General features: G+C 39.0%; 1 protein-coding gene across 2 annotated transcripts in view; it reads right to left on the bottom strand.

Annotated features, from left to right (window-relative positions):
- Positions 1 to 25,466, bottom strand: part of LOC140237446 (coatomer subunit zeta-1-like) — a 115,002-nt gene that overhangs the window by 73,386 nt on the left and 16,150 nt on the right. For both annotated transcript variants that reach the window (XM_072317372.1, XM_072317373.1), the window contains exons 2-4: positions 24,844 to 24,912; positions 23,844 to 23,925; positions 11,699 to 11,846 (exon numbers count right to left, since the gene is read on the bottom strand). In XM_072317372.1, coding sequence (XP_072173473.1) covers positions 11,699 to 11,846; positions 23,844 to 23,925; positions 24,844 to 24,912 — 299 coding nt within the window. The remainder of the gene's footprint in view (positions 1 to 11,698; positions 11,847 to 23,843; positions 23,926 to 24,843; positions 24,913 to 25,466) is intronic.

Below are 25,466 nucleotides of genomic sequence, written 5' to 3'. Positions count from 1 at the left end.
TACACGGCAAACCGTCACATGTCAAACAAATATGATGGCCATGAGTTGTGGATAAACACAGAAGGCAATGCCTTTTTGAGGACAAGGCCTACAACTTTCTGTACTCAGAACACAAAAACAGAAAAATACTTTAAGGTTAAGATTTGTTAAGTGGAAATGATAAATACATTTTTATTTTAAGTGTGTCTCCTCATTGCGTTTTTTGAGCGGATGAACATAAAAATTTATGCGCAGCAGAGTTCATTTCTTTCTCCAGTGAATTTATGTGTTGGTTTCACTGTACATAATTGATTCTGCATGCTTCCTATTGGGGAAAAAAATGCAGACAAATCTTGGTAATGACCACTTGACACAGATTGACTTCATAAGCAGCCCAATCAGAAGACCAGCTTAGTTTGTTCCATTCTTTTAATTTAAGCAAGTCTCTAGCAACATGCACACTCCTTGTGATTCCTTCATTATTCAGTCACATCTTCAGGGAAGATTCTTGTTTTGTTTTTTGTTTTTTTTTAATTTCTAGAACAGAACTGATGATTATGTATAGCTGATTATTTGTATTTGAAGCTGATTTATATGTTTGTTTGTTTGGATAATTATAAAGTGCTTCGAAACATGTTGTATTAAGCTCTATATAAATATTTCATATTATTATTATTGATTAAAAAACTTCACAGAAATATGTTAAAATTCCTATTGCAGGTCACTGCATGATGCGTGGTGTCATCAAGGATGCAAGAGATCTGAGCTTCTCCGGCCATTGACTCGTGTCAAACCCAATTGTGTCTGGGCGAGAACCGAGGACGGCCGCGCTAACGCGATGATTGGCACAAGAAGGGCGACATCGCGCTCCCGATAATTGCCGCAAGACAAGAACGGGGCAATCGAACTAAGCCCCCAAAGCTTTCTCTCTCTCTCTCGCTCCCGATTGAGAGCTAAAGAGTGATTAGGTCTACTTGTGGGCGAAATCACGGCGTTAAGGGATCAGACGCAGAATTATGCCCCCCCTGAACGTGTCATCATAATCAACGAAAGGAAGAGAGAGAAATACAAAGATAGCAACAGAGATAAATGGATAGATAGTGGTATGGATGTAGCAAGAAGGAGGCAGAGAGTAAGAGAATGAGAGAGAGAGAGAGAGATAGAGAGAGAGATAGAGAGAGATAGAGAGTGATCAATACAAAGTGAAATAGAGAAAAGAGAAGGTAGGAGATACATATTGAGGAAAAGAGAAGAATAACAGCTTCTATTATGTTTGTTTTGTTACTATTGGTAAGAGCACCACGGAAGTAAAATCCTTTAATAACAGTCTCGCAATCTTTTTTTTTTTCTTCCTTTGGTCTGATTAATCTCCTTCCTGTTTTACTACCCAGGTACAGTTTTGAAGAAATTAGAACAAGGACATACAATAGATCCTACAACCCCCCACCCCCACCCCCCCCCCAAAAAAAAGCTTAAAGATGCATCCCTCTTCAATACTCTCAAAGACAAACCTGACATTCCGCAATGGAACATTGCAGTTGAAATACTGACAAATAGTCTAGAGTATTCAATCAAACAAGATTTTAAAGAACTTCACGCAAACTTTCCTCACTGCAAACTTTACTGTATTCTGCAATGAAGCCTTCTTACTTGTTAGGAAGTAATTATTACTATTATTGCTTCTTCTTCTTTTCTTTTTTGATGGAGTGGATACCAAAACAAGAACAGGATCCGTCACTGCATAGAGGCCACATTTTTTTCTAGGGTGAGGACATGGCAGATATCTATTTTTTTTTTTAAATTGATCCAAATTTAATTAGGCAACGCATGTCTGTAAAGGATAGCACTTTCACAACAAACTTTTTGAACCTCGTTGGTACATCGCTTGTAGTTCCATATCGCCATTGGTTATTAAACAAGACAATAGATTTTTTTTTTTGTAATGCAAGTACTTCGCTATTCCCTCTTTGCTAAGCAAGAGTACATGAATATTGATATCAAAACAGTCTGTGCAGCATGAACTAGCCATTAATCTTATGAATATTCAGTGACATAAAGCCCACTTATTGGTCAATTGCTGTAATATGCATTGGGGAGGCTGACCTCCATTAAAGGCTTTCATTTTTTTTTTTCTTGCACACATCTCAAGAGCCTGATGATAGAAGTCTGCCTGGTGCTGCATCTGCTCTGTAGTAGGAAAAGACACTGAGTATGCCACTGAGTTTGCAAATCAGGACTCGCACGACACTTTTACAAGTGGTTTACCCATTGACGACATTTTGCTATAACACATTTCCCATAGACATCTGCCCAAGTACAACTCAAAACTACCTACAAACAGTCCTCAAGAGGTGAATTTTTTTTTTATCTAGAGCCACAGTGGCAAAATGTTACATTTGTATAGGAATCCCTTTTTCAAGAAGTAAAGTTAGCAATATCCCGCCTTGGAGAAATACACATTGACTTCGTGTAGAGGGCGACAAATATTTTGGCATGTTGCTGATCTCACAAATACATCAGGCAACTTGAAGAATTTGATGTATATGGCACAATATAATCCAGGGTAGAGTCATACCTTGGGTTACAGTAGTGTATAGCAGCATTTCATGTTCTTATGATTTACAGAAACACACTGCTACCATTGTGGCTAAATTTTAGAGATCAGCAATTAACAATCCCAATGCCAGTTAATCCCTGTTATGACCTATTAACCGTAATTACAATATCGATAATGATAATGATAATTCTGAATTTTACATAATCTTTTCCCAAGTAAAATTGCTATAATTTTCCACAGTACAATGAAATTCAGAAAGAGATCATTTTAATCCACAAACTCCGCCCACATTTAGTTATTTTTGTTTGAAGACTAATCATAATGCCGCCATCATAGGGACAGGACCATAGCATTATGTTTGGTACCATAATGAGATAGAGAAATGGAATTGATTTCATTATGGAACCTATCTGATATACAACTGTATAAGCATTCATTTCTTGTTGTGTTAAGATCACTATAAACACAACAGAATTTTCTTGCATAAAGCACAAAAAAATCACCTTCACCCAGTTTATGGTACCCAGGGTACAGTGCAAAAAAACAAAACAAAAACAAACAAACATGCAAACAAAATGAATAGATAATTCTACAAAATGGCAGATTCTTTGTAGTTGGTATCCCAGTGTACCAAATGCTGCACTATTGTGAGAAACTTTTTACAGTAGACTATATGGCATATATGGTAGTCTGGCAATAACTATGTTGACTACACCACATCTGGTGGAAAAGGTGGCATACTTAAAGTGGGCCAGGGGGCTGTTGTGTATCATCGTCAGGGCTATGAGAGCTGTTAGCCCCACCTTTTTGCGGAGCCAATCACATGGAGGAACCAGGCAATCGAAAAGCGGTGAGCCACTTCTGTTTGCTGACAAATAATCCACATTGTCTTTGCCATGGGTGGGCACCTGTGAAATTCTCAAGGACGGGAGTCGTCAAAAATTCTCAGACACGCATATTTCGACTGAAATGATGAACAAAGCTGATTGAAGATGACACCAAGCACTGTGTGTACATGATTCATCACTCATTCTCAATCACCGCAAAAACTGCTTAACTCCTTCCGTGCTTCACAAACAGTTATTTTGCGCCGAAAGTGAGTAATTTCGTGGAGCAGAAAACAAAACTTTAGCGGGTTTGGGGAAAGCCTGCTGAATGAGAAGTCGGGGAACCTTTGCGTTACACTGTTAAAGATGCATGTGGTGATTTCACGAAACCATTGTGCAAAGCAAATATCATAACACTTTCCTTTTAAAGACAAAAGACATCTCAGAAATTTATGTAACAGACTATTCAAATCATCTACGTAGATCTGTTGGTGTTGCAACAAAAAGAAAAAGGTTTTCTGTGAGACTCTATGATTTTACTCTTGACACTCAAAACAAATATAGAACTGTAACATCAGTCCTAGGTTAAATGTATTTTGTGCTAAATAGCAATCAAATCCACTTTTTCTTTGAGTTAATCAAGGAAATGTATCAAGAAGCATATCAATCTAAAACTTTCCCCCTGTATCTACATACCTTTAGCTGCAACACAATGCATGCAATGAATCACACAATGCATGAAACATCTTGCTACAACAGGAGAGACACAATACCACCCCCTCCAAAAAAAAAAACACAACAAACAAACAAACAAACAAACAAACAAACAAACAAACTCATTATTACTTAAGCCACTGTATCACAAGACCAACTAAACGTCGCAAGGTCAAGTTAAGGTCAATTTTGGAAAGAGGGTATTCTCAACTTCGAAGTATACTGTATGTACTCACTATAATACAGGAGGATGCTCCTAACCCACTGAAACAAAGAGTGGAAAATCTCAGATAAAGCCGCTCTTTTTGATAAGGGGTGTTTAAAATAAAGGTATTATATTAAAGTGCACTGAGTCACTCTAATAAAATAACCACTAATTTTTCATGAAAACATAGAAAAGACCCAAATTGGTAAAGTTGACACCAAAATGCATATTTTTATGCCAGCTGGAAATCAATCCATGTGACAGTTTGGTGGGTCATGTGGCAGTGTCACAATCATTCACTTCTTATTTCGAGTCAATGATTATTAGAACAGAACATTATCAGAACATTGAAAGCAATCAGGTATATGTAGCTCCTAAAGCTTTAAACTCACAACAAATGGATTAGGATGGAAAGTGTGCTACATACACCATTCCATCCTAGTCAATAATGTGACCGCCCAGCACAAAACCCAAAAGAAGTAGGCCAACATGAATTTCCACTTTTCCACACAGATTGAAAGAGTAAGTTTTAAGCTTTAAAATGATTTACATGAATAATTTGTTGAAATTGGACCATCCTAACCCACTCAAAAAGTGGTTGAAAGAAAAGGGAGTCACAAGGCGCAGTTTCATAGAAAAGGAGGAAATGAGGATTTAAAGATTAGGGTCACTCAGGTGTGCTGTGCAAAAGTATCAATGAAAACATGTGCTATTACCTGTCTGAAAAAATATGGTTCAGAAAAACTGCTAAAATCTTGATTTCGGTTTCATTTTAGCTGCCAACTTTTGAAGGTAGGTAGAGAAAAGATTACTCTTCCACATAAGACAAACTTTGAGAATTTGAGTCAGTCAACCCAAATGATATATTTTGGCTCATTACAGAGAATCCTTATCTGCAACTTTTTGTATGTTTTGAGATGGGAGGTCACATATACAAGAAATATAGAAATATTCTTGAGAAGTATTCTTCTTTTTTTTCCTCTAGATCTCCTGCTACCAATGTACGAATGTACTTCTACTCCAAAGATTTTACCAGAAACTTACTGTTAAAGTATTACTCTTTAATAATCCAACTGGTTTTTAGAAGAAGCAAACAGACCAACAAAGAAAACATGCCAGATTTTGCGAGAGCGCACGTTCAGCCGACTTTAAAAAGCAAAATTCACAGCACCCATTCTCCCAGCCTCTTTCTACAGCCGCTCACAAAGAGGCAGAACCTCCTGGGCAATTTCTGCAAATTTCCTCCTACAAATTAACCATTTCTCGCCGCCACAACTCAGGCAAGTAGTTGGGAAAGTGGAGTGGGGAAGGTGGGGGGGGGGGGAGGGGAGTTGTTGGAAAGCAGAGAGGCATACAATATGACAGCATCCCTCACATCCCTCAACATTGTATGAGTGGGACTATGACATATTACCAACATTGAATCGCTGTACATGCACAATGATCATATCGATAAATTCACTATTTTCCTTCGCCAGTGTTTGCATTCAAGTTAAAACCTCTTGCACAGAGTGTCTGAAAAGCTCTTAAAGTAACAACACCACCAACAAAATCTAAATCATACTCAAATCAGGTTCACCCTGCCACTAAATCGAATAGTGTAAAACCAGGAATGTTCGCATGCATTTTGATTTCGCGAATTTTGCGAGAGCCAAGAATCACGCAATCAAAATTCACACAAAAGTTCTCGTCAACACTATATGCACTGAATGCCAGTAACAATTTAAACAAATTTCATGCCACAAAAACGGCTGTCAGCTCCAATTCGCAAAAATTTCATGCAGCCATAAATTTAATGCCGCAAAAATATCTTGCTTTTCAGTAGTGTTGCCAGCAATAACAGGCTCTTCAATTGAGGCTAAAATTTCATAATCCAGTATTGAAATTGTCATAGAGTTTGTTCCATTGCTCATCAGAAGCAAGATTTCATTAAGTACCACAACATCTGCAGATATACCTACATCCATATATTCTGGTATTACCATGTTCAGTACTATGTATAAAAGTGCAATTGCTTTAAAATATCATTAGCTGCATTCACACACAGGAGCTATCAATTCTTGCATCACAATGCAAAACTCATCTTACTTACCGCCATACACATCACTGTGCAGGACGAATTATGGCGAATATTTCAACAAAATAAATCAAAAGTCATCTGAACGTGACCTCGGCATTTGAGTTAGCAGACCTACTGTGGTGAGTTGCATTACTGTAAATTATAAAGATTGACAATGTCTCCGTAGCCGTTCATACACATTGCACTGGGCAAATTATCATGAGAATTAAAAAAAAAAAAAAATTGAAGCAGGATTGATTTTCGCAGAAACGCGAAAAATCACAATTCTTTTGTCGTCCACGTACACACGAATTAGGGTTTTCACGTCACATTGCAATGATCAAATTTCAAAAACCATTAATTTCAGAAGGAAGTTCAGTCTCTATTCTGTGTAATTACATGCTGCAAGGAATACCAGTGTATAAATCAGCTTTAATGTATGTATTATAAGCAAACACAACTTAGTGGGGGGGGGGGGCAATTCAAGAATCAAAATTCAACAATCTCTCTCGTATCGGCAATGCATCTGTCAGCCCGCGGCAGACACTAATCCAATAATCTCGTCCATCAAAAATCAGAACGGTTTCAGTTGTTTGTTTTTCCTCACTGACTCACCCATCACAAACAAACACTCAAGATCTAGAACGCGGTTTCACTCCTCAAAACAAATAACTTGTGAAAGTGATTGCCCGAAAAGCTATACAACTTAAATATAATGGCAGTAGCTATAGGGTGAGAGGTGGAGGGGTAGAAACGGGGGGGGGGGGGGGGAATAGGCAGTGAGAGAAAAAGAGGCAAAATAAAAGAGGGAGAGAGAAAGAAATGCCTCTCTATTCTCTTACGTTTCAATCTAGAAACTGGGACTTGTTGACAAACGATATAATTAGTCCCACATATTGGAACTGCACGGCGTATCTTAATTAGGAGCATTCTATGTCATCGTTGGCTCTGGGAGAGAATTCTTAATGGTATGAGAAAGGAGTAATTAACGATTTCCTTTCGACGGGAGATTACAGGAGAGCGATTTGTCGCGGAGAGCGATTCGCTGGTGCAAGCCCCCCGGAGAAAGACGTCAAACCTACAGAGAGTGCTTGGGTGTGCCGTCCTTGTTTGGGGGAAAAAAAAAAAGTTTTGCCGAAACTTTTTATTGCATTAGGGTCACCATGGTTTGTTTGGTTCTTATGAGCATTCTCCCAGTAACTTTACGCAAGAGGGTTATTAAAAGTTCATACCATGTTTTTCAAAAGAGTTCTACAATGTTAGTATTTGATAAGCATTTGGTCACATGGTTGAGGCGCTGGACAGTTGATAAACGGAAAACAACTTTTAAGTGCTGAACTGGGACACGAACCTTGTCTGGAGCAAGGCACATTTCACAGGTTAGTTCATTCGGCAGTGACTGTTTACTACGTATCAACATTTTGGGGGCTTACCTCTATCATAACCTCAGACAACCTATTTGTATATACTGTCAATAACTAGATTCCACCTTACCTAAGTTATCAACATTATAAGAATTGTGATTAGAAAATCAATATTTTTTGACATTAGGAACAGAAAAAATACAGCAAATAACTTGGTCAGGATCAAATTGTAAATTTCACTCCCAGTAGGTTTTTTTTTTTTTTTTTTTTTTCAACAGAACAAAAAAAAAAAATACTTTTCAATATAGGCATGATTATTTGGAGGCACTTGTGAAGTGCAGACAAGAACAAGATTTCACCAAGATTGATTCTTAGGATTCCATCAATACCTGTATATCACCAAATTTTTGACAACTTCACTAAATCACAAAATATGTGGTGTTTCATCGGCACAGCACCAAGGACTACAGACAACTATTGCCACGTACTAGTATACATCACTGTGTGTTCACACAGGAAAAGCTACATGATAATTAAACAGATTATCACTCTGTGTCTGGAGGTCAGGATTTCAGCAGGTCAGCAGGTCAAGGGACTAAGAGCATTTTCACAAGGTCACTTGGCAAATTGGACAGGACTGGTCAAGGGAAGAAGATGTCCAGGACACTGTAGCCTGCTATAAAGCTTGAAAGATTCAAGGCTTTCCTGACCAAGTGAGGACTGTCGTTGCTAGCGCTAGCACTGCCGCACCACTAGGCAGATCACCGTCTGCCGCAGGGAGAATTTGGGCAGGAAGCATCAGCGATGTACCTGGGAATCCGCACATCACCATCACCGAGGGTTACAGCAAGGCGATAATCAAGAATAGGTGTTGATGGTGGAGGTGGGGAGAGGGGGTGGTGGTGTTCACATGAGCCACAGCACAATGCTCATCACTATCGTAATGCTAACGACTATTAGTTCAGCCTTTTCAGATCTATTGCTGCGATACACAATTTGTACTACACATCCAAGATTGACCTTTATGAGAGGATCTTCGTCAAGCAGATACCACATTTTTTGCACCAGCCTTACTTTCAGGAAAGTATTCTAAGAGTTTTGAGAATACAGTTGAACCTCTCTTATCCGGCCTCCCTTTATCCGGATCTCTCTATTATACGGATGCGATTTCGCCGTGATTTTTTTAATAATTATGGGAGGAAAGGGGGATTCCCAACTCCTTGAGAACTCCTACACAAACACACATGAATTACATATTGCTTCCAACATGATTAACATACATTACATCAAATTTCCTTCCAAATTGCTTACCTTCAGACATTTTAACATCCTCAAACATTCCCAAATGTAACAATGAAAAGGTTGCAGTATACACATTACTACATGTGGCACTACAATGGGCTACATCAGTACATGTGTATGTATATGTACATGTATAAAGCATTGAGTCTCCCGTATCCGGCCAAATCCCTTATCCGGATGAGCCCCGGTCCCGACTTGTCCGGATACGAGAGGTTCAACTGTAAAAAAAAAGTATGTCTTTCAACCTGCAGTATTAGTGTCCTCTTTATTCGTCCTCCTCTCCTGGGGTAATGATACCAGAAGAGCAGATTAAAAATGTTTTGTAAAGTAATTTCTGTTGCCTAGCAACAAGTGGACTTGACCAGATCTGAATCTGCATACAATAACCAGCCTACTTATTAAAAATCAACTGGAACTCAATGAAGCACCTGGCCTCATCATAACCTCGGTGAATCTGTCGTTTGATATTCACAAAGCTGTACGCGGATGCCTGCGAGAGTCTGTCCTGTCTCGGTGTGTCTGGACCCGTCTGTCTTTCGTTGCGACCGGCAAACTCGGGAGGGCAAGGAACTCTTTGCCCTGTCTGTTGTCATTTGTAATTGGCGGAAAAGCAGTACAGGGATTGGAGCATGAAATCCGATACGAAAGGTATCATCGTGTCCTCCGTAGGGGGATGGAGAGGGAAGGGGGAAAGGGTGGGAGGGAGGGAATGAAGGGCTTTTTTGCTTTAAATGGTCAGACCAAAGATACAATGAGCATCTATTAGAAATTGTATCTGAGAAAGAATCTAAGGGGGGGGGGAGGGGGGAAAGAGTAAAAAGGGGGGTGGTGGGAGTGTCAGAGGTCCCATGAGTGTAGGGACAGCTTCTTCGGGGCTATCAATGCCTCTTGCTGATGGTCTGGTCTAATGGACAAGATGTTTCCTCTCTCTTCTGTCGTTCTGCTATTAGAATGTTGTGGAAGAAAGGAACTGATATAAAAGGGGAACTGTGACTGGGATACTCCATGAGAATCTTTTTATGTAGCAGCAAATCTTAGACCTGCAAGGGGGGGGGGGGGGAAGAGGAAGTTCAATTAAGACCTTGGATTATATTCCACATGATGCAAATGTCTTGGAAGAAGGAAGTGTACTGTTATTTCTTACACATGCACACACATACACACATTGTCATACACACATATACACACCCACAAACAAACAGACATACGCACACAAAATGCTACCCTCAAAAGATCTTCTGAACACAGCTATATTAAAATTTAATGATGAAGTTATGGTTGCAAAATGATGGCAGCACATGCAGTGCTTTAATGTGGAGATATTGTCACAGCCAAAGAACAACCACCTATCCCTGGACTGGGGATGTCTCTCAAAGATTGCGAGAGCGAGACATGCCTTTTGTCAGAGGTAAGAAATAGATCAGAGCCAGAGATGCATTCTGCCAGTCCCAGACAGGCTTTTTCTGGGCCCCTCTGCGTGGACCCGGGGAGTCGAGCGGCTCAAAATCACATTTGCCACCAAGAGGATGTCAATTACAGAGGTCCGTGTAGTCTGGAAATGGAACCATGTGCGGTGGCAAATCACCTGTGAAACCAGACCCCCTTGCTCACTACCTGTCTGCGGTCTATAAAAAGCAGGCACGGTTGCACACGTGGGACCGGTCCTCAGGGCGGACTGATCGCGGGGGGAATGGGGTGCAGAAGTGAACCCCTGGTGCAGAGACTTGGGAGAGGAATGGGACAGAATATTTTGGAGCATGAAGCATAAAAAAGGCTGTATGTGTCATCCATCATTTCTTGATCTTCCTTTTCATCTCCTCTCACTCTCTCTTCCTCCTTCTTCTTTCCTACCTCTTACTCTGTCTCTCTGTCTGTCTGTTTGTCTGTCTCTCCCTCATCTATCTATCTACAACTGTATCTATTCTATACCATACCATCTATCTTTTTTATCTACTTCAGCCATTGATGCTGGGGTCCAAGGAAAAAGATTGAACTCGACAAAAATTGCAAATTTGTCACTCTTGCCAGGTGTTCATAAAATCATATGAAAAAGGTTAAATGAAGCATATATTTTTCCTAAAACCTCCCCCCCCCCCCCATAAAAAAGGAATGCTCCTTTTAGATGGAAATGGATGACAGGTATGCTCTCCATTTATCTACCTACCTATGTATGTTATCTATCTTTCTATCTATATTTCACCCCAACTCTTTCTATATCTATCCATATTTCTATCTATCTATCTATCTATCTATCTATCTATCTATCTATCTATCTATCTATCTCTTTACATCCTGTGAGCTTTAGATTGTATCACAGTAGCTACAAAACAAGGTAGAGTTTTCTGAAAGTGAGTGTGGGTAGGTTTGCTATAAGCAGGTTGGTGATTGCTATGGTAGCATACAGCATCTCTTGAAACAGGATATTGTTCTCTATAAACTCTCATAGACTAGTGCTATATATCCAACTGATAAAGACTATATCTAAGGTAGCGTTCTGAGAGGTCCCTTTCATATTTTCATTCATTAATTCTTTTCTGACAGAAGATTTTGAGCTTGGTGATCTTGGTCCCCTTCATCCGGCCCTTTTTTCACTATTAAAGTGATGTCTGCATCCAGGAATGTTTGTGAAAAGTGAACTGTCACCAAGCTACGCTATGATTGAAGCACGGCGATGCGCTGACAGATACAGACCTTAGGATTTGGCTGACGGTGTCATAGAGGCAGTTCAGCACACTGACCAGGATGAGCTCATTTTCCGTCGACCCGCCAATCACGTAGAAGTAGAGATCGACATTGCTCCTGTAGACGATTGTCATCCCATCCAGCATGATAATTTCAGCTGCAGAAAGGAAAATTGAGATATAAATTATCTTTATTGGAATGAATTTAGTAAAGAGATGTATGATGCACACGATTGATATGGTTTACATGGTCAGAATTGTTTGATTTGCATGAAATGAATTTGGCAGCGAGAGGATGCATGTTGCATATCATTGCATCCTAAAACCGTGATGTAGCTCTTGCCTTCCACTTCTCAAACCTTGCCAGCAATCAAAATATGATCAGTGACAGAAATATGAGGAGGTTTCATTCTACATTAAGAAATACTAGCAATGAATTGTAGAAAACATAATAATGAGATAAAGCAAGAAACCACTGAAATGAGTGATGAAATATCCTCATTTTAACTAAGTGCACACAATCCTCTACTTAGAGGTGTTTAGTATGCATAAATTTCAAAATCATTATTATGTACTTGTGTCAATAATAGAAAAAAAAATACACATTCTGATTGGTTGTTACCTTACATCAACAATGTCTGACAAAATGTACATTGACCTACTGTATTAAGCTGTCTTTTCCACGAGGGTTGAATTTTCATGTATTTTGCAAGTTACTGTTGGACTGCAAATTGAACATGCGAAGATGTAGCCATGCACTATGGTAATGGTGCACTTACAATAACCTCAGTGTTAATTCACAAAAAAAAAAAAAAAAAACATCTCGCGAAAATGTCTGTGAACTCCTCATTCATGAAAATATCTGTATGCAAAAATAACAACTTATAGAGTATAGCATATCAATATTGTGGGGACTGCTCATTCAAACTTTGATTACAGCTATGATAATGAAGTGACGACAAAAAGACCAACTAGACTGACAAAATGCAAATGGAACAGTTGTGCGAGGTTGAAAGTTTCATGGAAACCAATCATCTCATGACCTAATATTTCACAAAACTGCCTGCAATAAAGGTCAGCACATATCGGGTACCTAAACCTATTTTTAAAAAGAACATAGTTTCCTGGGAATGGAAGTATGCAAATATTTTTCATAAAAGGAGGAGAAGAGGACAGAGATTGGATGACAAAGGGAGAAGGGAAAATAAAGAGGTAGACATTAGGGGAAGATGGACTGAAGAGAGAAACTAAAACTACACCCCGCATCCTCATCACCGCAAACGGGGGGACATATTTAGACGCCACCGTTGTCTGGCCTCCAAGCTCCCTCATTACACCCCGCTACTTATACCGTCCTGGGTTTTCCTAAGGTGTCCGGAGACCAGGGGTGCCTTTCCATGGTTTGCTCTTATCGCTAAACCCCATCCTGTCTTGCCCAGAACCAATTTTGCCACTGCTGACAGACGTCCCCCTGACATTTTCATGTCGATTTTCTCCTCTCTTCGGAGCGGCCCCAATATTAGGTCGCTCGTTACACACCTGCCGTGTCGAAGTCGTCACTGCTTTTGCCTTTTTTTTTACACACTTGACAGATTATATTGAAAGATTACATACAGTCACAATCAGATGTCTGAAACGAGATGAGACTTTTTTCCCTCTCTCTTTCTCATAAAGAAAAACGAGCAACGATTAAATCTTAGCATTCTGAATTAAATATGATTTAAATTACACTCAGTTTCCTCCATGCCTAACCCTTATTGAATACTAAATTAATCCATTGCCCATGGGAATCAGGTGGTTTATGTGCAAAGTCTACAGAGATTTTAAGAATCTTGGAGGGAATGGCTTGAGCACTGCGTAGAGGTGCACTATAGCCTATGGTCCAGTTCTTGTCCTAAAATGTCCACTTGCATTCTGCTGTTTCATTATGGCCTTCACAAAGACTAATGACACATACAACCCTGTACATACAGTTCAATAATGCTTAAAAATCAGATTATAAAGACAGGAATCCTTAGTTTGTGAGTTTTTGTTTGTTTGTTTATTCATTTGTTTGTGTTTTTTTTTTATGGAGATGGGAGGGAGGGGATATTAGAGCCTCAGCTCATGCCAGATCTTTCCCTTGAAATGAAGTTCCAAAACAAATTTGAAATATTTCATATGTGAAATCTTCAAAGATCTGCCTGAAGGCATACTTGTAGATTCTGTAAACTTACCACTGGATAGATTCACTCAGGTTTCATTTATCTATTTATTTATCTCTATCTATCTATATATCAATGTATTCATTTATCTATTCATCGATTTATCTATCTATCTATATATTAATTTATTTATTTATCAATTCATCTATTTACTCATCTATTTATTTATTTATGTATGTATTCATGTATTTATTTATTTATTCATTTATTTATGTATTTATTTATTTATTTATTTATTTATTTATTTATTTATTTATTTATTTATTTATTTATCTATCTATCAATATATTAATTTATTTATTTGACCTGAATGTAGATAATTTCTTTGTATGCCTTGAGCATCTTAACCAGCAGCGTTGATGTGTTATTAGTCCTCACTATTCTCATCGTTACTATTAAGTAGGAGGTGGAAAGAGAAAGAAGCGTTTAATGAGTGGCCAGGCAACATCCCCTGATATGATTTATGTGCTTCTCAGAGAGGCAAATGCAAAGTGTAATGTTACCTTTCCCCTCCAAGTGTTTGTGGTTTCCTGAAAACAGAAATACTAGCCCTGAAGCAGGCCATTTCTTTTCCCTGTACAACTCCTATTACATGTGTGCAGTCAATTGCTTCTCACTGACCGAGGTAAGTTGGTTAAGGTCACCATTTCTTTCATCAAATTTCGCACTCCACTAACTTTTCACAGATTATTGTGAACTCTTAAAGGGTATATTGTGCACACTTATCATATCTCACATTACATTTTGTCATATTTAGTTCTTGAAAGAACATAATTCATTTGCCTTATTTGAAATGAGACAATAAATGACTCTAAACTGAACTCTACCGAATACTGATGTACGAAGTTTCCTATTGGGTCAAGGGCATAATAATCCCTTCAACAAACATTGTACTCCAGTGACTGGCTATTAGGAAATGAAGTTTATTGTGCACACTCATTATATCTCATCTTACATTTTTTCGTATTCAGGAGTTGTCAAGTAAACTTCATATGCCTGAAAAACACTTAAAAACCAAAACAAGGCAATGAACAGCTGTCACTGATTTCAACTGAGTATTCTATAACACATGAACGTTTCCCATTTGGATTAACAGGTCAAAATACTTCACAGGATATGGTACCTTGATGTAAAGAGTTTGTAAAGATATATATGGGAAATGTATCTTTCGATATTGTATAGGCCCCAGGACCTTCACATCTTAAAATTCCCTTTATTTTCTCTTGGTATCTGTGCAGTCCCACACATTCAAAATGGTATTTGAGAAAAAAAAAAAATCACAATTAAAAATCAAGGTTTCATATTATCCTCTTCTTCCTTATTAACCCATCCACTCAATCTGTTGAGCAAATGAGGAAATCCCCCCCCCAAAAAAAACACAAAAAACAAACAAACAAAAACAAAAACAAAAACAAAAACAAAAACAATCATGCACACAACAGGTCATCAAAAGTCTTTGATGACTGAGGAAAGTCTGAGGAAATTTTTCTTTTGGTTGAATTTTCTGAGGTTATTTTTACATTTTGGTTCCTCTGGGAGCTGGGGTACCTATTGGATTTCATTTTGCTAGTAAAAAACTTTCATTTAAAGCATTAGTTATCACCACAGACCACACTATATCCGCTTAAATTTTTGAGTGCTCACGAGGTGATGACATTTCCCAACACAAACATGGATGCAGTAAAGTGAAGTGGTTATAATTTGAAGTCAAGAAAAGTGTCTGTAAATCCAACGATTCCTTCCAGATTCTGGGCATATCGCACCTCAACTGACTCTACCTGCTTGATCTAGGATCTTCATAATTTACCTGTGTGTCACGCGGCCCCTGAGGAGAAGAAAAAAAATCTCTGCTTGTGTTTTGGGTTTCTGATTGGGGGGCGGGGGGGGGGGGGGGGGGGGGCATGTGAGTACAAAAAGGGTTTAAATACGTTGTATATATATATATATATATATATATATATATATATATATATATATATATATGTGTAAGTTTAATTTCGGTTTGACGTTGCGAATCCGGAGTGATAACCAGAGGAGGGGGACTCTGTCAGACTATTCCCTTTCAAGAAGTTGAGTTTAAAACTTATCTAGGAGGAAGGAGACATGGCTGACTGGGGAACAGCCAGGCTAGGATCGGGGGAAAAAGAACCCTGGAAAAAAGGGCGGGAAATGAATTCATTCCTCTCTTTTGCCCCCCTCTTCACCAGCCCCCCCCCCCCCCTCCTACCCCCCAAGAGCATGCCTAGCTACACAGCATCACCATGTTTGCAATAAACACTCAACAAGTATGTATGGTAACTAGCAATCAAAATAAATCCCAGGCCCTTTGCACATCACAAAGTATTTTTCTCCCCTTTCATCGACAGTGTCTCGTTTTCTGTGGTTTTCAGCAATGTTGAAGCTCCTAGTGCAACCAAATTTCCTGTCGGGATCATCTATTAAAGCTTGTAAGTCTAAATTCAGTGCTTTAATCATTGCAACAACAACCTGACCTTTAAATTTTGTCAGGATATAATATTGGAAGCAGAAACCAGACCTGGTAAAACAAGGCCCTTGATGCACAGCACATAATGATGCTACCCCCCCCCCCCTCCCAAATGGTGCAACATCTCTGCGGTTTCTAGGAAAGTCTAAAGCACAGGGTGACATTAATCCACCCACTCAGAATTAAAGGAGCAAGTTTCAAAGATATACATCGACATTGCAATTTGTCTCAAGCTCAGAATTTCACATTTTCTTTTCCTGTTTATTCCAAGACAGTCAAAATCTACACGTATAATACATACAAGCTTCTTTGATTATCTTTGATGCATCTGATGTGCATGCATTTAAGACTAGCTGGACGAATTGTTCTACAAGTGATGTCACACATTCTCCTTTCCCGAACTGTCTAATCAAGAGCTCTCTAACAAGCCTGATAAAAATCTCCATAAAAACCACATCATCTATAAATCTAGTCAGTAATGTCTGGGTTTTGACATCAACTGTACCTGACCTGAAGTGCTTGGAGTACTACACTGACATAACTAAATGCAACAAAACTTATTTGTCAAAGATACTGAAACAGTCAACGAAAAATGAGCGAATGAAGCCAACCCATTGTGGTTTGCTAGGTGACTAGCAATAGTCAGCAAATGGTATCGACAGACACATTGTGCTGCGCAACGTGAGAAGAAGAAACATTCGACGTCGTGACTCATCAATCATGCATGTTGTATTCATCAAGTCCAGTGGCGATTGATAAAACATGATATATGGTAATGTAAGTACACAAAACACACATCCAGTTTGGGGATTTATGATAGCAATTGCTCAAATTTTGTTGACTGAAATACCTCCTTGTGCAAACAAGGAGTATCATTAATGTTTTGCACTCGCCCATTACGTACACTGTATATAATGTGAGCAGCTGTGACAGTAATAGAGTTTAGTCGGTTACATATGGGTCATCCTTTGCAATGACTGCAGTCAATACATGTTACACAAATTCAGAGTAATATTCTGCTTAGAGCAGATACTTATGGTAATGTGTACCAGTGGGCCAGTAGATGACATTACCCAACGCTGCAAACTGGCACCGGTCCGACCGTCCCTGGCCAGTAAAATTCACGGTTGGACCAGGAACTTTTTCAGGAATGGACCAGGAACTTTTTCAGGAATGGACCAGTAAAAAACGGAAAAACTGGATACCTAGTGGTCAAAGAGGCAGTTTGGACCAGTAGAAAAAAAAAATGGGTTAGTGTGCAGCCCTGCATTACCAATATATTGCATGCTACCTGTAAACTATTCAAATCTCACATTCTACTATCTCTGTCCCTATCATTTCACCGACCAGGTCCTTCATGATTCATAACTGTTAATGCAATTCTGTCATATGTTTTCCAAAGGATAGCAAATGGTGTCATATTTCAAAGCTTTTCTAAACTGTGAACTTTATCTTTCAATGGAGGATTACACCGGTCCCAACAAGCACGTAAGCAGTAGTTGGCTACAAATCACCACTTGCTCCTATAATACATACAAAAAAAAAAACCTTTTCAAATCACATTATTACGAATATTAGATAAGCTGCACAGAATAAGTTACCAAATGTTATATTGGGTAAGCTTGAAAGAATAAGTTTAGCAATTGTTGAGTGAAAGTTGATATTTCAGTTGCCAAAGTAGAAGCCATGAGAGGGGTCAAAAATTTGCCAAGACCTGAAGGTCATTAATGGCACAAAACAGGGCACAAACCAGTGCACATAAAGGAAATTACTGGAACCGAATCATGATAAGGCTCACCGCCAAAACCTAGTCGTGTTTGTTTTACCACAATGGACCTAGCCCGAAAACGTCATCCAAATACGGTTGTAACTCTCTTGAAGTGTTATCGCTGTCCAGATAAACAAACGCCAGCAAAAACATAACCCGCATGGCAGAGGTAACAACAAATTTCCTGTCAACTGAAAAGAGTTTTGAGAAGTTGTGTGCCTTGTACTACAGCATTTCCATGAAATCCTAGGTCGGCTAGTTTGAGTTCCAGAAAGGTTTTAAATGGGAACAGTTTCCTACAGTCAATTACAAAGGCAATGATAAAGCATTTGATTTGAAGTTACATCCTCCACGGCTTATAGATTCTGGTATATCAATTGACAACAGTCCCACGCAACAACAAAAAAAACCAAAACAGTAGCCAACTATATAGATTTTAATGGTAATCAAACTTCCAGCCCATTTCCAACGTTTCAAAGGCTTACGTTGGTATAATCATTGATTGACAACAGTCCAACTGAAAACTTATGGCCAACTTGATTTTCATTGACATTGCAGCTCCAACCTATTTGCACCTTTTCAATGCTAATTTGCACCAAAATGCTGAACAAATAATATCACAATTTGAAAATTAACGACATATGTTTGACGTACTTCTTTTTACTGTTACTAACACAAAAATGACAGCTTGGTTCTATTGCTGAGGCACCCTCTAATCCATAACTATGCTAGCCCTGTAAAGGAGGAGGAGGAGGAGATCGGAGTGACTCACATGTTTGACCGGGGGACCCTGGAGCGGAGGAGTGCAAGCTTCGTTGGCGTCCCCGAGACACTCGCCCGGGGATCGCCTCTAGCGACCGTTTCGGCAGAATTTAGCTCCCGGGGAACCATAAATAGGGATTCCGTTCCATTGAAACATCTCTCTATAAGCGAGTGATGAGTGAGGGACACTTGGTACTATTAATGCACATGTGGGGGGTTTGGCGTTTGAATCTACACAATTCGATTTCAAGCGTTCCAATTTCATGTCTACAAAGTTCCACAGGTATAAAATGGGGTAAGGTTCTAGAATACTGAACTGTTCCATCAAAAGAAATTAAAAACTAATCCTGCCAATACATACAGGTTGCAATAAATATTCAAAGTATCATTCAAAGTGACTACACAACCAATACAAGGATACTAATATCTAACATTTGCCATCAAAAAAAAAGAAAAAAGATACACCTTCAGCTTGCAATCCCAGCCGCATCCTATATACCATGGTCATTTTTTTTTCTTTCTTCTGTGAACTTCTGCTGTTTCCCTTCTCCTGTAAAAATAGTCACTCAATTAATTTTGTATAAGTCAGATTTTAAAGAACTGCTCTTCTTGATGAGTTTTTTTTGTTGTTTTTTTTTTAAATCCCATCCCACCATCTCTAAAAGCTAAGTACCTTTGCCTCACAGTACGTACATCTGTGTACCCTAGAGGGTTTTTGTTGTTCTTGTTTTTTTACCAGTAAAAATTATCTTGGAAGAGACAGACACAAAATTAGTTATAATGATGCTTCATCACTGAAGTTTTCATCGTTTAATGGATCATGTAGCCCACCCAAATGAAACATTAAGAATAAAAAAATCCCCCCCCCCAAAAAAAAAATTGTGTACAGCTTTATACGTAGCGCATACGCAGCTGAAGAATGTCAGCATGCGTTTAACATCACTAATAAACATATGCTTCAGTGCACACATTTGCTGACAGGAAATTCTATTTTGGGAGGCCTGCGCTCCTTGTGGTTTTTTAATGTACCCCAGTGGGCAGTGAATAAAGATCAATTCAATCGGGTCAATCTTTCCATCAAATAGTCTTCACACACTACTGGGTCTTTAAGCCTTTCTGTGCCAATGAATTAAACTCATACCTGAGGACAGGAAATAAACGTGGTACACAGAGGGTTAAAGACAAAGCATGGTTTCAGTAATGATATCATTTACAGACACATCAATACAAGATAAGCAGTCAATGAAAATCCACCGCAAATTTTCTCCTTCAACTTGACAAAAGAGCAACTGAATACTGGCTTCCAACAGCCATCCACATATCACAGCATTAGCCCAACAAGGCTAGCAATGTTTAAGGCCTATTTTCTACAAAGAAAGCACAGCATTGTATACTGGGAGCTTGAACCTCAAAGTCACTATCAAAGTGCCACTTTTAATGGTCTGAGAACTAGGCAGGGGCACAGTCATTTGTGATATCTGGAAATATGGCATTCTACACCTGACCAGCTGCACTAATGAGCTCAACATGTAGTGGGAGGAACCCACGAGTGTGAAACGGGCGTGACATGTTCAACTTACCTCAGAGTCAGGATCAAATAAGAAAGAAAGGGAAAGAAAGAAAGATGGCGAAATGGTGGGGCTCTGAGGTGGAAATCTGCTCTTTTTGAGAATAAAAGGATGTGATCCACTTCAAAAGACTATATCATATGGGGTGAGAACCCCTCCCTCCCCCTCCCCCTCTCCCCTTTGGAGCTCCAGTAGCAGGAAGGAAGAGGGGGAAATCAAAAACATGTCATGCATCCAATCCCCCCCGGAAGCCCAAATGAACTCTGCCTTTTCACACTCGACTGCCCGTCCCTTGGACTGTACCAAACCGGGGGAATAGGGGACTGGCAAAACCACACCAGGGGTCTCCCTTCTTTAAAGAGGAAGCATTGGGGGAGAGTGGGGGAGAGCGACAGACACCAAACACAATAAGAGAAGGACACAGCTAGAGTGCAGTAATGACAGACATGCAAAGACCAGGAGAGAGGATGGGGAGGGAGGAAAAAGGTAGAAGAAAAAGAATATGAATTTGAGAAGGCAGAAGATGACCAAAAAGTACTGAAGCAAACAAAACAGCAGAAAGCAAAAGAAATAGTGAAACAAAGAAAGGAAAAGAAAACTTGGAGAATACGGAGTGACTTGTCAATAAGAGAGAAATGCTACAATGTATAAAGAGAAAAATAAAGTTAGAAAAAATAAGGGCAAAAGGTGAAAGGGTTAAAGGGGAATGAAACCCAAAATATATATGTGACCGTGCACCACAAAACGAACAAAAAGTCGCACCCCTTGATTTTATGTGAGGGCTCAAAAAAGGTGAAATGGGTCGACCGAGTCAATCTTGAGTTTTTCATATTTTTTGAAAGAACTACTGTACGAGCTGAAATTTTCGCGGTGGTTTTATTTTCGCGAATTTCGCGAATCACCTTTGAACCGCGAAAATAACAACGCGTGAATAACTAAGTTCAGTTAGACCCTCGCAACCGCGAAATTAACAAGACGCGAAAATGTCCTCCAAGTAGCAATTCACGAAAATATCTGTACGCGAAAATTTCAGCTCGTACAGTATCCTTCTTCTACATTATTCTCTAGTTTGGGATCATAACAAGAATGGGAAAGTGTGTTTTCAGCAGTTTTTCTACAACCCTTTTTTGGGGGTAGAATAGAATGATCAGGTATGTCTCAGAGTCCCCTTTTCATTTCTTGAAATCCTTTACACATTCTTCACTTTCAAGTCTAATAACTTTTGAAAGGATAACTCTGCTGCTCTGAAATTTGGCATTAATCATGGACAGAATGTGTTTATAAAACATGCTCAATTTCAGCTTAATCGGATAATCCCTTCATTGTTGTTGCTCCGGTGGTTTACATCCTGTGTTTTGTCCCTTTCACTGCACGGCTAGCACGGCTTGATAAAGATTAAGCATTTGAATAGACCCTCTATTTCAGAGCCCCTTTTCTCCATTCACACTTTTCCAGAGTGTGTGCTTTCTTTCCAAAACTTTAGATAGGTTAGGGGAGTCCATTTGAATTGAGTTATATATCATTTTAAAGCTTAGAGTCTGCTCTTTAAGAATCTGCCCTTAATTGAAAATCCATGTCTGGCGCCTTTTTGTTGATTTTGTGATGCAGGGTCACATATGTAAATTGAGTGAACAATATATTGGCAATATTATTAGAACACATTTTTCAGTTAAGTTTGAGGAAAATCAAACAATCTCTTCAAAAGTTATAACTTTTTAAAGTTTAAGTGCAGCCATTGCTGAATGCAAAGACCACAACAGTTCGTGACGTCCCTCATGGACAACGATATAGAGAAAAATATGAAGAGAATTCCACAAAATTTCATTTTTCATGAAAAGTACACATTCCCATTTTGATATTGAAATATGTCGAGGCAGAGCTCGACACTTACTTTTACCTCTGGTGGTCCATTTGGACCACTAAAATGTTTGAATGTTAAATTTTGGTGGCCCGAAAAAGAAAGGCGGTGGCCCAAAATTAAAGGAAATATACAAAATCTATTTTGAATATTAAATGTAGCTAAGTGATCGGGCCACAAAAAGTTGCCTTTTTGGAAGTTTGGTGGCCTGACATAAATTTTTGGTGGCCGCGGGTCATCAGCCATTGCCAATGTTGGGCCCTGGTTAAGGGTAATATAATTCTCCCCGTTTCCTGAAAGAGGTAAGTCAAATGTTTTTTAATTAGGCTCGAAAAATGAAAATATGTTGAATTCTCTTTATTTTCATTTGTTTTATACCACTGTCCATGCATGATGTCACAAACTGTTGTAGTCTTCTCATCCAGCGATGGCAGCATAAAAACTGTATAAATTTATAACTTTTGAACAGATTTTTAGATATTCCTCAAACTTCACAGAGGTGGTTCTACTACTATTGCTACATTCACTCAATGCACATTATATACTTGTATTTTATTCTCATCAACAGTAGAACATGGAGTCAGAGGTTTAGGTAGTGATCATAAAAGCGTGTCAGAGAGAGAGAGAGACAGACAGACAGACTGACAGAAGTGGAGGTATAAACCAAATAGTATAGAAGCTACGCTAAGAGGGTATACTCTTGTGATTTCGCACGCAAACGGGTGTAGTATGCCATGGAGCCCCGCGCGCCCCTCATGGAGCCCAACGGCGACCATTTTAGTAACAAAACCGCGATCTTCTTAACACGTGAGCCTATGGAGAAAACCCTACCTTCCTTTCATTTTCTTCATTTTAAGAAAAAACACAGCAGTAGAATTGTGTTTCAGGCCTCAAAATATCAGCAGAAGTAGTTTTTCTGTTGATACGTTGAAAAAAATTTGAAGAAATGTCATTCCTTTTTAATCTGTAGTCCTTCAAAGATTGTATTTGAACTGACAAACGCCGTCTACCTCTTTCTCTCTCGGTCTACTTTAGCTCAAACTTTGTGGGACTGCATATTGGAAAATGAATGACATTTCTTCAATTGCATTTCATGGTTAGACAGGAATGATACTTTCGTATGACAAAACGAAGTCCTAATTACATCTTTTCCCCTGCATGCCCCCTAAAAAGGGGGAAAATGAAAGGCAGACAAACATCACTACTATAAAATCTGGGTTATGATCACGTAAAATACGCCCTCTATCGGTCATTCAGCTAATGGCGTCAGTTTTTCGCCCATGAGCGTACTACGCGAAATCGCGAGAGTAAGCCCTCTTAGCGTAGCTTCTATACTCTTTGGTATAAACCGAACAAAGGACATTTTTACTGCAAGCATGTAGAATGTTGCCTTTGATAGATAATACAACTTCTGAGGCAGAGTCAGGCATTTTCCCTGCCAAGGATGACCACTTGTGGGATTAACTCATTGAGTGTTGAATTCAAGCCAACTCTCATCCTCCTCATTTACCATTGGCTCTGTGCGTCTTGTTGAAGAGGTTCTTCTCGAAGGCTTTCTGCTCCTTGGTCGTCGCGAATGTGTCATCATAGTACTGCAAACAAGAGGAGACAAAAATGTGAAAGCGAAAAGAGCAACGGGAAAGTTTAATCACGATCCTATTCATCAAACTGGTGACTGAGTAGCAGGTAAGGAGGATGATGTGAAAAATACCACATTTTCAGTAAAAAAAGAAAGAAAAAAGAACAAAAAAAGACGAAGAAAAGGTAGGAAAGCAGATGATGGCGCCAGTTTCTGGTTGGATGAGATCACGTTCATCATGGAATTGAAAATGACGAAGTCATGCACAAGGGCTTTGGTGAACACCGTTTGGCAAGAAATCGGGTCAGAAAACAAAATGCAGACTAATCAAGATGATGACAGATTCTGGGGGCTAAATTTGCTCCAGCGTGAAAAAGATGTAATTGTACAGAATAGTGAATTACTGCTAAAAGTGTTTGTAACATATTCCTTCATTTCCTTAGTGACTGAAATTGCTTCTTTCACTTCTTCCACCCGACCACTGTCTCAAAATGTTGATGCTCTGATAGAAGATGGCATACTGATGGTAGTCTAAATACTACATCCCACCCATCTATATCCATGTTGGTAGCTTGTCTGTGACGAATATGATCAAACATTTCATTTTTAATGGTGGTGTGACACTTATCTGACTCTTCATAAACAACTTACGCACTGATATTTTAACTCTTCCACATCCATTCAAGAGGAAATGCACAAGGACTAAACATCCTATAACTGGTGATATGGATGTCATACATGCACAATTGCATAATACAATTAAGGGGGCATTTCCAACACAAAATGATTCATCACAGAGACTTGAAATTACATTCAGAAAAAAAAAAACGAGAATATGTTAACCCATTATCCACAGAAAGTGGGTGGTAATATGTTAAGTCTATGGGAATTCCAGCCTCTGACATAGAGAATGATGAATTTGGAGCATTACCTTTGCTAGTAACCTCTCCCCGTCATTGTCTAGGATGGCAACAGCCTTGACTGTGTAGAGACTCGCCAGCTGTATAAAGGAGAAGAGGGGAACAAAAACAACAACACAAGATGCATTAATTTCATATGGAAATGATCAAATCACTCTATATCAGATAACAGCCAAAGCTCTATCATCTTCACCGTCTTCAGTAATTCTCTTGACATAATTTAATAGCAGCAGCATAGTCCATATGAGTAAATGCTAGCACCATTCATTATAATGTCCACTCTGGTATTCTTTTCTTTACATGGTAATATGCTGGGATGTTGCTGCTATCACCACACACAACTACATAGTGTAATCATCTCAAATATCTTTACATTGTGTCTATAAGTGAGTACCCACAGAGTCATTCAACAATTAAATGTATTTGTGGAAGTTTATTGAAGGAATTTCTAGCCAGAAAGGGGCAAAATTTATCTTTCCATAAGTTACAGAAAATACTGCAAATGATGCTCAAAGAGGGAAAACAGACAAAACATACAAACAAATAAACAAAACTGTATACACATACAGACACATTTCAAACGAGCTTATGACAAACATATCAATCAATTCACATGAATTTTACTGTAGGAGAG

The sequence above is a fragment of the Diadema setosum genome, chromosome 14 (assembly GCF_964275005.1).
Source record: "Diadema setosum chromosome 14, eeDiaSeto1, whole genome shotgun sequence".
NCBI lineage: Eukaryota > Metazoa > Echinodermata > Echinoidea > Diadematoida > Diadematidae > Diadema > Diadema setosum.
The sequence above is the reverse complement of the archived record's forward strand: the minus strand, read 5'-3'. Positions and strand labels throughout refer to the sequence as shown.